The following is a 14,582-nucleotide window of genomic DNA, read 5'->3' as shown; positions in this document are numbered from 1 at the left end:
TTTTCACGTTGCGATCATCAGTGGAAATACGCAACTAAAGAGATCAAGGGAAAAAACAAAGGTTAAAAATCCAAAGAAGTGTGACACATGACGGGTAACTTGTGGTAAGTATTACAAAAAGTGAGAACTAAAATAAAGAGTAAGTGTGACAAACGGGCATGAACAGTGCAGAAACAACTCATGAACACGGGGTGCACTTACTCTTTATTTTAGTTCTCACTTTTTGTAATACTTACCACAAGTTACCCGTCATGTGTCACACTTCTTTGGATTTTTAACCTTTGTTTTTCCCTTGATCTCTTTAGTTGCGTATTTCCACTGATGATCGCAACGTGAAAATCGATTTTGGAAACACACAAAACCAAACCTTGAACAAATTGTCATGTTGCGTGGTGATGTCTGCGGCATTCATACTTTTCATTGCTATTAATAATAATAATAATAATAATAATAATAATAATAATAATAATAATAATAAATTGGTTGTGAGCAACACTGGCTCACACTCAAATAACTGCTTTTCACCAGAAAAATACTATATTTCAACGTTTCGGTCATGAAATAACCATCATCAGGAATGAAGTGGGCACACCGGTTAGGATGGGTTAATATATGAGGAGCGCTGCGAACTGATAACAAATCACACCTGCATGCACTATGACGAGAGAGAGAGAACAAAAGGACAAAACATCACCAAAAAAAACCAGGTATAGAAATAACGCAATACGCGACAACTCTAAATATGGCACAGGTACAAGCAACAAACAGAATGTACATGTGCACTAGGTGCGTGCAGACATGTAATTGCAGGCGCTAGCAACAACAGTAGTAGTAACAGTGCACTAGTGCAAGGGGTGCAAAAACCACCACTATCCAGGAAGAGCGAGTATCAGGGCCAGAAATATGTACAAGGCGGTACTTCACCAGAGAATTCACAGGAGGTCCCATCCTGCGTTATTGTTTATGCTGGGGCTCGTGTCGCGAATTTGTATTGCTTCGCGTATTCTCCTCCTGGCCCGATCCGACTCAGTGGCAAGGACGCGAACCTCTGTGAATGCCGACTCGCCAAGCGGCAGTACCTCGCCGCCATGGTGAAGTCGGTAGTGCTCGCCCAGGGCTTTTCCAGACGTCTTGTTGCGTGAGTCCTACAAGATTTTAAATAATAATAATAATAATAATAATAATAATAATTAAAAAGCTTCCGTGGAGATAAAAATGTAATCAACGCAATAAATAGAGTAAGCTGCGCACTCAGTACAAACACCATAAGCAAAACTTGTTTTCATGTATAATAAATAAGCTTGTTCCTAAACGTTTTCGTCGCCATCTCATCAGAGGATTACTGGCAAATCAACAAAAGCTCTTAACTCAATATATATACGCACAATGCAAGTAATAATTTAGACCCTAACTAGCGCGATAAAATGAGAGCTGAAAGAAACATTACACCATTCAACGATATCAGGTGACAACAAATGCGATAAATTCACCACTAGAAAGTTACCAAGCAACCACAAACGAGAACTACTGATCTAAATTCACAAACAATTTCAACGTAAACAAATTCTTTTTCTGCCTACACAAAATCGGCCTGGTGGTAAAAATGTAAATAGACTCCAATACACGCAAATACCTTTGACTACGTGAACGAGACCAAACAGAAAAGCAATCATCAGCATAACTAGAACGACAATCACTATTCTGAACAAGATGGTTGGCGATAGAAGATTCATACACCCTAACAACGCTACTAAAACCAGTACATACTTTGGAATTACGTGACAATGAAACCGACCTGACATTCCTTGCCGCTACTGCCAATCCAGACGAGGCCGATGTAGATGTCCGTACCAAAGGCACGTCCGTTGCTGGCACTGCCTGCTGCGATGATGCTCCCTTTGACGTTCCAATGGCTGTTGATGTTGATGAAGAGGAGGAGGGAGATGAGGAAGACGCTGACGACGACGATGACGACAACGACGGAGACGATAAAGACTCTGCTAACCTCGCCCTAGAGCGAGTCACTGGTCCCGCAGACACACCATCCGGTGGTTTCTTCGGTGGCCGGCCACGCTTTTTGCCACCGGAGGTGGACACACCGGATGACGGTACAGAGGAAGTCAAAGAAGACGAAACCGCAGATACCAACGATGATGACGGGATAGAAGGAAGAGACGGTAAAGACGAAGGCAATGACGAACAAGCCGATGCCGACGAAGAAGACAACGACACCCCAGTTGGTTCCGTCCCCAGCGAGGGTGCACCTCCAGTCGCAGTACCAATCTTTGGGGGACGACCTCGTCTAGGCCTTGACGACCGTGCCTCAACAGGCATAACGTGAAGAGGCACATGCTGGTGGATCCGTGCCTCCAGGTGCTGAAGGGTCCTACCCACATACCGGCTCTCACATTGCCGGCACTCGAAGTTGTAAATAAGATGTGATAATTTAAGAGTGGGTAGGACATCCTTCTTCACCATGAAGGCACGAGCTGTTGTGTAGACGAACCGGACACTAACATTACGAAAGTTCGATTCTGCAGCTGACTTAACTCGACGTTGCATGGTACGGCAAACAGCTTCACCCTTCCAAGGCAAATGAAACCAACGTTCACCGGCTTGTACATTGTTTGGGACTCGTTTACTGCGAGGTCGTACAAAATTAATCTCGTTCGTAATCTAGTGGATCGTGCTCGTCGATTATGTTCGCCTTCAAAGTTGGATGAGGAGCTGGAGCGGCTACGCACTTTGTTTCGTTTAAATGGGTACCCGGAATATGTGATATCTAAATATGTCGTAGTTAGTACACTGGGTGGAGCGAAGGAAGTGTCCTCCGAGGCCACTCCGGTGTATCTTCGTTTGCCTTGGAAGGGTGAAGCTGTTTGCCGTACCATGCAACGTCGAGTTAAGTCAGCTGCAGAATCGAACTTTCGTAATGTTAGTGTCCGGTTCGTCTACACAACAGCTCGTGCCTTCATGGTGAAGAAGGATGTCCTACCCACTCTTAAATTATCACATCTTATTTACAACTTCGAGTGCCGGCAATGTGAGAGCCGGTATGTGGGTAGGACCCTTCAGCACCTGGAGGCACGGATCCACCAGCATGTGCCTCTTCACGTTATGCCTGTTGAGGCACGGTCGTCAAGGCCTAGACGAGGTCGTCCCCCAAAGATTGGTACTGCGACTGGAGGTGCACCCTCGCTGGGGACGGAACCAACTGGGGTGTCGTTGTCTTCTTCGTCGGCATCGGCTTGTTCGTCATTGCCTTCGTCTTTACCGTCTCTTCCTTCTATCCCGTCATCATCGTTGGTATCTGCGGTTTCGTCTTCTTTGACTTCCTCTGTACCGTCATCCGGTGTGTCCACCTCCGGTGGCAAAAAGCGTGGCCGGCCACCGAAGAAACCACCGGATGGTGTGTCTGCGGGACCAGTGACTCGCTCTAGGGCGAGGTTAGCAGAGTCTTTATCGTCTCCGTCGTTGTCGTCATCGTCGTCGTCAGCGTCTTCCTCATCTCCCTCCTCCTCTTCATCAACATCAACAGCCATTGGAACGTCAAAGGGAGCATCATCGCAGCAGGCAGTGCCAGCAACGGACGTGCCTTTGGTACGGACATCTACATCGGCCTCGTCTGGATTGGCAGTAGCGGCAAGGAATGTCAGGTCGGTTTCATTGTCACGTAATTCCAAAGTATGTACTGGTTTTAGTAGCGTTGTTAGGGTGTATGAATCTTCTATCGCCAACCATCTTGTTCAGAATAGTGATTGTCGTTCTAGTTATGCTGATGATTGCTTTTCTGTTTGGTCTCGTTCACGTAGTCAAAGGTATTTGCGTGTATTGGAGTCTATTTACATTTTTACCACCAGGCCGATTTTGTGTAGGCAGAAAAAGAATTTGTTTACGTTGAAATTGTTTGTGAATTTAGATCAGTAGTTCTCGTTTGTGGTTGCTTGGTAACTTTCTAGTGGTGAATTTATCGCATTTGTTGTCACCTGATATCGTTGAATGGTGTAATTTTTCTTTCAGCTCTCATTTTATCGCGCTAGTTAGGGTCTAAATTATTACTTGCATTGTGCGTATATATATTGAGTTAAGAGCTTTTGTTGATTTGCCAGTAATCCTCTGATGAGATGGCGACGAAAACGTTTAGGAACAAGCTTATTTATTATACATGAAAACAAGTTTTGCTTATGGTGTTTGTACTGAGTGCGCAGCTTACTCTATTTATTGCGTTGAATAATAATAATAATAATAATAATAATACTCATAAAAAGGACACACTTCAGGCTCATTACAAACATCTTGAAAGTTTTCAATATAATAATAATAATAATAATAATAATAATAATAATAATAATAATAATAATAATAATAATAATAATAATAATAATAATAATAATAATAATAATAATAATAATAATAATAATAATAATAATAATAATAATAATAATAATAATAATAATAATAATAATAATCCGAAAAGACCCAGCTCCTTGTCAAGCCAGAGCTGGAGCAGGAAGCACGCCAAGTGTTTGCCGAGACAGGGATCCGGATTGTCACGGGGAGCTTGCGTTATCTCGGCTCCGAGATTGGATCGGAAGAGGCGGTCGCGGAAAGTGTGCAGCAACGGGTGGCGAAGTGGAAGGAAGAGCTGAAGAAGCTTACAGAGATTGCAAAAACGGAGCCACATGCTGCCTATGCTGCAATATCTCATGGTTTACGTGGTAGGTGGACCTACCTATTGCGTACAGTACCTTTCCCTGCACAATGCCTTACCGACCTTGACAAGGTGATCACAGAGGAGCTTCTACCTGCTCTAGCGGGCCGTGATTCCTTCCTACCAGAAGAATTGAACCTTCTCCGCCTGCCCTGTCGACTGGGGGGGATGGCCCTGCCGTGTTTTCAGCAAATGGGTACGGCAGAGCTCCCTGCGTCGAGAGCTGTAACGGCCCTTCAGGTGGAGGAGATTGTACACCAGAATGATCAATACACCCATAGCTCCACGGAGGATGTTCGCCAGGCAGCCCTAAGCGAGAAGACACGGCTAGCGCATGACCGTCGTCAGAGGGAGCAGAATGATTTCGTCACGATCAAGAGCAGTGCGTCCCCTGCCCTGGCTCGTCGGCTGGAGAGTTTATCCACGAAAGGTGTGTCGAGTTGGCTCGGGGTATTGCCTCTGGCAGACCATGGTCACCATCTGTCCAAGGGAGACTTCCGCGACGCTCTAGCTCTCCGCTATGGTTGGTCTCTCTTGGACACACCAGCGAGCTGTGTGTGTGGGGAGCCGTTCGACGCCACGCATGCGATGATTTGCCCCCGCAGAGGTTTCCCGACAATTCGCCACAATGAAGTAAGAGATATCGTGGCGGATCTTCTGACGGAGGTATGCTCAGATGTGGCAGTCGAGCCTGTACTTGCTCCGATCACAGGCGAGGTGTTTTTATCGGCATCAACAAACACCGCGAACGACGCCCGGGCTGATGTCCGAGCTCGTGGGTTCTGGACCCGGGCTCAGAATGCGTTCTTCGATGTCCGGGTCTTCCACCCGGATGCAGCATCATACAAGAGCAAGCCCGTCAGTGATCTTCTGAAGCAACATGAGCGCCGCAAGAAGAGTGAGTATGCCGAGCGTATCAACAATGTCGACCGTGGTTCATTTACCCCTCTAGTCTTTACCACGGCGGGTTGTTGTGCTCCGGAGTGTACTGCATTCATTAAGCGGTTGTGTGCATTGCTGGCAACTGCCGATCGACCGTATGCCCAGCTAATGGCCTATGTGCGGTGTCGCTTGTCCTTCGCTTTGCTCAGGGCAGCCATAATGTGCATTCGCGGTGCACGTTCGGCCTACCATCGTCCAGTTAATGCGATGAGGGAGTTGGCCATTGTGGAGAGCGGCCTCTAACTAAATCTAAGCATGTGATTGAGTGGTCTCTGCATGTTGATCGGGTAGCGGAGTTCCATCACTGACGCAGTGTGCGGGTATTGCATTATGAATTGGTTGAGTAGATAGTTCCGGAATTAATTCCGTGTTCGATATTGTTTATTTTTTACATATTGTTTATTTTATTTTATTCGTGTTCGATATTGAATTTTAATTTTAATTTATTTATTTTTTACAAATATTGTTTTTATTCCATTTCACATTTTTCATTCGTGTTGGGTTTAACTACTCACTGTACTGATACATGGTGATGATTGTGCTTTGCTTTGCCCGTAAAAGAGGCCTTCCCTGTATAATAATAATAATAATAATAATACTTTAATAACGAAGGTACGTGTTGGGTCGTAAGTATCCACGCAAACACACATCCAGTCAAAATAAGGCACTTGTCAAAGTATCCGAACGTTTTCGGTCCCTTCTCATCAAGGATTATACAGGGAATGGCTCAAGTTGGAAAGACTAAAACTTATATAGCGTAAAGATATGAGATAACAACACTCGTGACAAGGTGGAAAAAGTATCAAGTTCAGCACGACACAAAACTCGAAGGAAATAATAATAGCGACAAGAACATAGTGAGCAAATTAAGTTACATTGTTAACACCTCGACGAGGAGTAACACCAAACAATTGTAGCGACAACACATTTTCTTTCTGTACGCAAAGACGTCGTGAGTTGTACAGTGATAATGTGTTCTCAATATTGTCACGTGGTAGATGTGCGTTGCATCTGGCTGTGTTAGAAGCTTTGTATATCCGTAAGTTAGATCCTGAACTTTGCGTACAGAAAGAAAATGTGTTGTCGCTACAATTGTTTGGTGTTACTCCTCGTCGAGGTGTTAACAATGTAACTTAATTTGCTCACTATGTTCTTGTCGCTATTATTATTTCCTTCGAGTTTTGTGTCGTGCTGAACTTGATACTTTTTCCACCTTGTCACGAGTGTTGTTATCTCATATCTTTACGCTATATAAGTTTTAGTCTTTCCAACTTGAGCCATTCCCTGTATAATCCTTGATGAGAAGGGACCGAAAACGTTCGGATACTTTGACAAATGCCTTATTTTGACTGGATGTGTGTTTGCGTGGATACTTACGACCCAACACGTACCTTCGTTATTAAAGTATTATCCGCCTCCGACTTCTTGTAAAAAATAATAATAATAATAATAATAATAATAATAATACTCATAAAAAGGACACACTTCAGGCTCATTACAAACATCTTGAAAGTTTTTGTCTTCACAAGTATACTTTCAAGCCTTCTCATCAGGTGAAATACAGGCAAGGGAAAAGGAACAGGAACAGTGGATTAAATACAGTAAGAAGGTGGTAAAACAGCGCAAAAAGAAAGAAAGAAAGAAAGAAGATAGCTAAAGTAAACAGCGAAAATTGCAATAATGACACAAAGGTGCAAATGCGAGAAAACTCAATAAGCGCGACATGTAGTGCGACAACAAGAGACAACCACTGGACATACATGTAACTAACGAGGTTTTGACGACCTACCTAACAGCCTAAGTGTGAATTTGATTTGTTTCTGCTTGCAAAGGTTGGGTTTCCTTGTGTGGATGTATACAGCTTCCAAAACATTCAGCAATCTAGCACTGCGTACACGAGACACAATCGAAAAACAATCGTCCGAATACACAGCACGACAATCAGGATGCTCAAACAAATGACTAGCAATGGACGACTCATACTTATCAGAACTAACATCAGAGCAATCAGCATGTGCGGTGGACACATCCGATTTCACATGGCTAGTCGAGTGGACCCTAGCCGTTGCCTCTGTCTGTGCTTTAGTCGCTGCCATCGCCGCCGTTGCCGATCTTGTCATTCTTCTGGTTGATGCGGTTCCTGTCACTGCCATGCACGTATGTGTCTTGTCCGGTTGTTTTTCTGGTGGTCTAGTTAATTGTGAGGTGACTAAAGCACAGACAGAGGCAACGGCTAGGGTCCACTCGACTAGCCATGTGAAATCGGATGTGTCCACCGCACATGCTGATTGCTCTGATGTTAGTTCTGATAAGTATGAGTCGTCCATTGCTAGTCATTTGTTTGAGCATCCTGATTGTCGTGCTGTGTATTCGGACGATTGTTTTTCGATTGTGTCTCGTGTACGCAGTGCTAGATTGCTGAATGTTTTGGAAGCTGTATACATCCACACAAGGAAACCCAACCTTTGCAAGCAGAAACAAATCAAATTCACACTTAGGCTGTTAGGTAGGTCGTCAAAACCTCGTTAGTTACATGTATGTCCAGTGGTTGTCTCTTGTTGTCGCACTACATGTCGCGCTTATTGAGTTTTCTCGCATTTGCACCTTTGTGTCATTATTGCAATTTTCGCTGTTTACTTTAGCTATCTTCTTTCTTTCTTTCTTTCTTTTTGCGCTGTTTTACCACCTTCTTACTGTATTTAATCCACTGTTCCTGTTCCTTTTCCCTTGCCTGTATTTCACCTGATGAGAAGGCTTGAAAGTATACTTGTGAAGACAAAAACTTTCAAGATGTTTGTAATGAGCCTGAAGTGTGTCCTTTTTATGAGTATTATCGCATTTTTGTCTCAGAGGAAACTGTTTACCTAAAAAAAAAAAAAAAAATAATAATAATAATAATAATAATAATAATAATAATAATAATAATAATAATAATCTTTTTGTATTCGAATATGTCCTGTCCTCCTCCATCTTTTTGTATTCGAATATGTCCTGGCATCCTCCATCGTACTGCTTATTTCTGTCCGTCTCTCAGTTTCTGCGTCGGCTTTCAATATTTTTGCTTTGGTTTTTACAATCCTTTTTGCTTCGGTCTTCATTGCGTTGGCCATTTATCTTTTTTTTTTCTCTCATTACCCTTGGTCTCTTTTGGCCCGGTGATGGGGTTCTTACCTCATGTCATGACAACGTGAGTGAAATAAAGCCAACTCCATAATAATAATAATAATAATAATAGTACTTACCGGTAGTACTCAGTAGTAGTAGTGGACTTTTAACAAAACGCAAAAGTCAAGTCAAAAAAGCCCTCTTCCCAATGAAACAATCTGTTACCATGACAATGGGTCGCAGCGCTAAAAGCAGTTACCATGGTACCAGTGTGGCACAGGTGCAGATAAGGGAGTCGTAAAGTACGGTGTTTTACTACTCCCGGCCTGGTGCAGATTTTTCTTATTTTTTTTATCCCTGGTGCAGATTGCAGTTGAACGGCACCGCGTGCCCTCAGATGCAAATGACTCGGCCCGATTTGCGGTTGCCATGAGCAGCATCGGTTAAAGCTCCCTCCCGAGGCTCCGTACTAGGCCCGTACTAGACTGTTTTCACAGCCATTTTTGCCGCAGCCCTTTTTTTTGCTCTCTCGACTGTTTTCACAGCCATTAATTTTTTTGCTCTCTCGACTGTCTTCACAGCCATTTTTTGCTCGTTTTTCTTCCGGTGCTGTTGAGGTTGCACGTTGCACTCGTGTTTATTTTGCCAAGAGGCTTGGCTTTTGCCTAGGAACGAAAAAAAAAGAAAAAAAGTTGAACAGTACAGGTCAGGAGGGAGTCGTATTTCTACGACTCCCTGGCAGACCAGAAAGTCTACAAACAAGATAAGACAGTTGAAGTGTAGGTCAGTGTGGCCAAGAGTACATGAAAACCAGAGTGTGCAGCTCGGATGGGTTGCTGTCACGGCGAAATTCCGTGATTACATCATTTTAGTGATGTAGTGCGTACAAGCAGGATTCAAGCAGGTCTCTTTCTAATTCTGCACAACTGCAGCTCAGTTGTACGCACTACGCCATTTCCCGCCTCAGATCTGGGCCAAATATGATGTAATCACGGAATTTCGCCGTGACAGACACCCATAGCAGAAAAGGCCCCAAGCTGCACACTCTGGTTTTCATGTACTCTTGGTGTGGCCATGTACATGTGTACATGTGGTTGTGTGACGATGATGACCACATGACCGCGTAGCTCTTCACCGCGTGTCCGTGATGTCGTAATGGATCGATCAGGCGTGGTCGATCAAGCAGCTTGAAACAGAAAGTCGTGTCTCTCTTTTTCTTGTGCGTCGTCTGAAAATGAGATGGCTGGGGAAGCAGACTTTCCTCCAAGTAGGTGATATGGAGATGGATGAAGTTCCTTTGTGAGTTTGTCTCAACATAGCTCCCTCTCTACTGTGCTCATGCAGTTAGCAACCCCTACGCTGCTATAGCGGGGCAGCTGTCGCCATACAGGATCGATCCTTCTGTACTCAAGGAGGTACGTGGGTCTTGGGCTTTCTCTCTTTCCTCTTTGCTGTGCACCTGTCAGTATTGACATCATGCGAGCTCACCCCTTTGCTGTCACATTGTGGTTTCGAGTTTCATGACGACGTGGCTTTCAATCTGATGTTCGTTCAGAAGTGTCCACGTCACAATTTTCACCTTCCTGCACCCATCTTTTTCAAGCCAGACCGAACGATTTTTTGAAATTGTTTTGCTCGGATTGGTTCTCAGTCTGGGGGTGCAGTCTGGGGGTGCATCCGTACGTGGGTTGGACGGATGTGAGGAACTGAAAGACCAGAAGCATTCAATCATAGTAGACAGAGTGTGTAGTAGGCCAGCTCAGGTAAATGTAGAATGTGCATGCTGGTGATCTGAAAAGCAGAATTACATGACATGTACATGATTGTACATATTGTAGTGTTCTTCCGCCTAGAACAGTTGCAGGAAGCGAAGTCCATATTGATGTGCACTCCCAGCGTCATGAAATCAATTACTTTGATTACATCGGTTGGGAAACTGACTTGCATGTGTGCTTTACGTGTATGTTGCGTGCGAATACTGGCGGATGTGGTTGTGGTATGCACGTATGCGCACCTGTGTGTGTGTGTGTGTGTGTGTGTGTGTGTGTTACGTGTGTGTGTGTGTTTGCATGTTTGTGCACGTATTTGTAAATGCGTGCTGTTTAAAACAACGCATCGTGTGTGTGTGTGTGTGTGCGCTCATTCCAGGAGTCAGAATTTATTCTTCCCCTTGGCTCTGAAGGTAAAAAGTCCCATGGAGAACGACTGCTGTGGTCAACGGGTACAGGCTACATTGGTGGTAAGTAGTGTGTTTAGTCCTTGTGCATGTGCATGTGCATGTGTCTTCCCTATTTCAGTCAGGTTGACATCACTCTGGTCATGTTAGATTGAATGCAGTGCAATAGCATCCAGCGTTGCTCTTGTGCAGTGCAGGTGATGACAAATTCAAACCCAACTCTACATGTACATTACATGCGGGCTTCTCACATGCAGTGTCTTGGTAGAATCAGGATGTACAATGCAGATAGATTTCAGTAGGTCATGTGGCGATAGAAGGCCTAACTTTGTCTATGGTCCATCTGCATGCCAGATGTTAAAGGAAGTGCAATACACACAATTTCACATAAAAGGAAATGCCTTGCCTTACGATGCTCGCCATTGCTTGGACGTAAACCATAGAGCACCTTACGAGCTTCAGAATCTGTCTACTGTGCTTCTTTACAAGGGAACCTCAACAACAATCAAAGTGCTCAAGCCAGGGACATGGAAATGTCAAATTCGACTCTCTAGTCTCTGCTCTGAACTTTCATCACCAGTGCAGTGCTCTATGGTTTCCTCTAGTGTAGTGCTGGATGGGTCTTAGACTCTTAGATATTCAGCCTGTCAACAGAGATGTGCAGTGACTCGCCCTGGAAGTGGTACGAATGCGGCTTGACGGATATATGTGCAAGTAAAGTGATGTACGCGTACTAGTAATCGGAAGTTGTCCAGGGCGCCAGCATTGCACTTCGGGTCGGATTTCAGTGAGTGCTACTGTAGTGCCACACTACACCAATGGCAAGTAACTGGAAGTAAGCAATGTTAGCAGGTCATCAGTGCACTCAGTGGTGATCTTGTCAACAAGTCACTGAACCTGTATAGAGTATTGTGCAATTCGAAAACAAATCAAAATCATTTTCATTTTGTTTACGAGTCCATAACGAGTCACCAAACCTCTCAATGTCCAACCGCGTGTGCATCTATATGCGGGTGGTGGCGGTGTGTGCGTGTGTGTGTGTGTGTGTGTGTGTGCGCGTGTGTGTATGCGCGTGCATGCGTGATTGCGGGTGTGTGCTCTGTCCTGTACTCTGCCATACCGACATGTCATGCAGGCCTTGTCCTGGGATCGGGATGGGGTGTTGTGGAAGGCATAAGTCGCTCCACGGAGCTGTCATCCAAGCTGCGATTGAACAGGTAAGTCATGTTGCTTCGTGATGTCTTGGTCTGATCTGTTTTGTTTTGTTCGGACTCCATATTATGCCGGTTTGCACTAAATGCTGTCCTTTTTTCAGTCTGTGTTGGTGCTCCATACAAGGAGGTACTAGTATTTCTAAGTTTGCACAGTGCTGCTCAATGAAATCTGATTGCATGAGTCACCTAATGCTGGGCTGTGTGTAGCCCAGACCTACAAATTATGGGTTGTATACTGGTGCAGGGTATTGCCTTTTGATGTGATTGGATTCCATTGAGCAGCTCTGTGCTCTCACACTTTTTTTGGAGTATTTGGTCCACGTTCCAGCGTGCGCTCAGTACTTTACATGTGATTCTTCGTATCTTTCACAGCGTGCTGAACAGCATAGGTAGAAGAGGACCGCTACTTGCCAACGGTTTGGGTGTCGTAGGTATGTTTTCGTTTGTGGCGTGTTTGTGTGTTTGTGTGTGTGGTAGAGTTTGTGTGTGTGTGTGGTAGAGTTTGTGTGTGTGTGTGTGTGTGTGTGTGTGTGTGTGTGTGTGTGTGTGTGTGTGTGTGTGTGTGTGTGGTAGAGTTTGTGTGTGTGTGTGTGTGTGTGTGTGTGTGTGTGTGTGGTAGAGTTTGTGTGCCTTCCATTCTAGAGCTATACGGTCAGCAAGAGCATGTAATTTCTTGCTTTCTGTCAGCCCTACACCCTGCTGGTGACATTTAAGATATTGTTCTGGCCACTGTACCGTTCTTATACCAGGGAGAATGAGGAGTGGTGTAGTGCAGCAAAAGGAAGCTGTTCTTTTTCTAATCAGCTCATCGCTCTACAGGATACTGTTATTATATCAAGGCCTTTCCTGAGTCTGTCTTTGTAATGATCTTCTCTCATTATGTTGTAACTTCTGGTCTGTATTTGTGTTTGTCCTGTTCCTATCTGTGTATCTGTGCACTCCGACTCAACAACAATGTACTGTGCAGTCCTGATGTACCGCATGACGGACTCAGCCATCATCAAGGCACGTGGAAATGTAGACGATGAGTTCAATCAAGTCGGCAGCGGTGCACTGGCCGGTGTTCTCTACAGGTGTACGGGTGAGTAATGCAACCTTCGTGTAACCCCCCCCCCCCCCCCCATCCTTATCCACCCATAAGGTGTAACATGTACATGTACGTCATGTATAGTGTTGTGAACTGTGGAAACCCTTCGGTCACAACATGCCTGCATAAGAGAGGGTTGAGTGCGTATTACAAATCAACAAGTGGCCAGATTTCAAAACATTTTAAAATCGTTTTCAAAAAGCGTCAAGCACACCCACATCATACTTCTCATGTGTGTACGCGCACGTGTGTGTGTGTCAATCCGTATTGATTAAGTCTATCTGTTGTGTGCAAATTCTTCTGCACAGCTGGACCACGCGCAATGGCCACTGGTGGAATCCTCGGGTTGTTGGCAGGTGGCACTTTTTGTCTCATGAAGAAGACAATATTTTCTTAGGCTGGAATCATCATTTTATTTATAGACCTAATTCAAGTTGCCCTGTATTTTTTTTATTCTATGTCTGAACAGCTTGAGTTCTTGTTTTGTTTAGGATCAGCATGAAATGTTGCGCTAAGACCAATATTGGATTTGTGTGCGTGCATGTGTGTGTGTGCACTCTCCCAACACCTGCCGCAGAAGTTTGGGCCATGGGCAAGGAGATAACTATCAAGTACGCTTTCTGGTGTGACTACAGTGGGTATTAGGTTTACCGTTACATGAAGGATTTGCTACGATACTTCAGCAACAGAACTTAGTTCATCAGGCTGCAGCCACACTATGCCTGCGTTTACATAAAAATCTTCAACCCGGGCACCCGGTTGAAGATCTGCACGGTTGGAAAAGTAGGTGGATGTTTACATGAAGATTGTTGATTATTTCTTTAGACTGGTAGGGTTGTGTGACTACCCGCGGGAAATTCCCACCTGCAGTGCTGGGCACTCCTGGTGCGAAGTACGGCAGTATGATCTCAATTTCAACCCAGGTCCAACCCTGTCAATCTGTGTTCACGGCGGGTTGAAACTCGACCCTGGTTGAAAACTCTCATGTAAATGCTGCCTATTTAGAACTCTTTAGAAATCATGTGGTTGAGGAGCCTGAAGTTTGTGCTACTACACTGTACTGAGTGTTATTATGTAGAACTACATCAGCATTTTTGTGAAAGCATGTATTTAGAACTGCATCAGCATTTTTTGTGAAACAATGTATTTAGAACTGCATCAACATTTTTGTGAAAGCATTTATGCCAACCTGCAGCTACACTGCACAGTCCATCTCAAAAATGCAGGGTCAAACAAATAGTCGTCTCAGCCGTTGACACTCAATTTAGCTTCTCTCACATTTCTGATTCTCCCTGTGATTTCTTATTCATTCCCCTACCTTGTTTTCAGGTACTTGCACCTTGGGCA

The 14,582-nt window shown here is 44.4% G+C and overlaps 1 protein-coding gene across 1 annotated transcript; it reads left to right on the top strand.

Moving 5' to 3' along the window:
* The first annotated feature begins 9,911 nt into the window (after positions 1–9,911).
* On the top strand, positions 9,912–13,756 carry LOC135807150 (uncharacterized). Its single transcript, XM_065321180.1, has 7 exons — positions 9,912–10,025; positions 10,103–10,173; positions 10,907–10,997; positions 12,070–12,151; positions 12,521–12,579; positions 13,116–13,229; positions 13,544–13,756. Exons 1-7 carry the CDS (start codon positions 9,998–10,000, stop codon positions 13,630–13,632), a joined length of 534 nt encoding a protein of 177 aa, XP_065177252.1. The 5' UTR covers positions 9,912–9,997; the 3' UTR covers positions 13,633–13,756.
* The last annotated feature ends 826 nt before the right edge of the window (positions 13,757–14,582 follow it).

The sequence above is a fragment of the Sycon ciliatum genome, chromosome 1, assembly GCF_964019385.1.
Source record: "Sycon ciliatum chromosome 1, ocSycCili1.1, whole genome shotgun sequence".
NCBI lineage: Eukaryota > Metazoa > Porifera > Calcarea > Leucosolenida > Sycettidae > Sycon > Sycon ciliatum.
This window is presented reverse-complemented; position numbering and strand designations above follow the sequence as displayed.